We start from the raw sequence: 987 nt of genomic DNA, 5'->3' as shown, positions 1-987 counted from the left end.
TGGGACGGTGGCCGTCCCCGGTGGTCGTCGGGGATGGAGCCATGTGGTCTGCGAGCCAGCTTTGGTGAGGACGGGAGCCGGGGTGCTGGAGGAGGGGAGAGCACAGATACCAGTCTCAGGGGTGCTCAAGTCTCCTGAAGGGCCTGGAGGGGGTGCGTGTGTGAGAACTTAGCGGTGGGACCCCGTGTTTGTTTCTGGAGGGGTCCCAGCAGTCTCCACCGAGAAGCAGGTGCGTGGGCAGCGAGGGTCGCGCAGGTGTTCTGCTCCGGGAGCCCTGGGTGAGCGTCCTGGGGGTGATAGCACCAGGAGGAGGCTGCACCCGCGGTGGCCGCGCGGTTCCTCGGGGAGACGACGGCCCCCCGGGAGGAGCCCGGGTGCAGGACTGTAAACAGGTCCGGAGGGAACTCGTCTCGGGAGGGAGCGGTGGAGACCTGGGAAAAGACAGCAGCCGACTGAGAGCGGGGGGCAGGGGGTGCACCCCAGGAACGGAGACGAAAAGTCGGAACACGAGAGGCCTCGGGCGTCCGCCGGCCGAGGATCCGAGTGATGGACCGCCCGGTGGTCCCCACGGTTACCAGGGAGACCGGGGTCCCTCTGGGGGGCCGGTTCTGAGGCAGCTGGAACAGAGGAAGGCTTCTCCCTTCCCGTTTCTCAAGGCGCCAGTAACACCCCCGGGAGAAGGCACTGGCTGGGCAGCACCAGGAGATGGAGGGAAGGGCTCCGCCCGCCCCAGACGGAGGCGGTGCCGCGAGTCGGAGCCCGGCCAGGGGACTGGAGCTGGGACGGAGTTCCGAGGAGGCCCAGGTGCCCAGGAGGCCGGTCTGGTCTTCCCTTCCTCCCCGATGGAATCTTCCGGGCCCCGGAGCCTCCCGGTTCCACAGAGCAGGGGCCTTAAGGCAGCAACGTCAGCACCATCCCCGGCCAAGCAACCCCGTCCGGCCGCAGAACTGCACGCGGCCGGGCTGGGCTGGTGGGGGGTCCCCGGGT

General features: G+C 69.0%; 1 protein-coding gene across 1 annotated transcript in view; it reads right to left on the bottom strand.

The window, feature by feature from the left end:
• Window positions 1-987, bottom strand: part of IPO9 (importin 9) — a 24,791-nt gene that overhangs the window by 22,348 nt on the left and 1,456 nt on the right. Inside the window, 1 exon segment of the mRNA XM_005886378.1 lies at window positions 320-431. Coding sequence (XP_005886440.1) covers window positions 320-431 — 112 coding nt within the window.

This window comes from Myotis brandtii, unplaced genomic scaffold (genome assembly GCF_000412655.1).
Source record: "Myotis brandtii unplaced genomic scaffold, ASM41265v1 scaffold975, whole genome shotgun sequence".
NCBI lineage: Eukaryota > Metazoa > Chordata > Mammalia > Chiroptera > Vespertilionidae > Myotis > Myotis brandtii.
The sequence above is the reverse complement of the archived record's forward strand: the minus strand, read 5'-3'. Positions and strand labels throughout refer to the sequence as shown.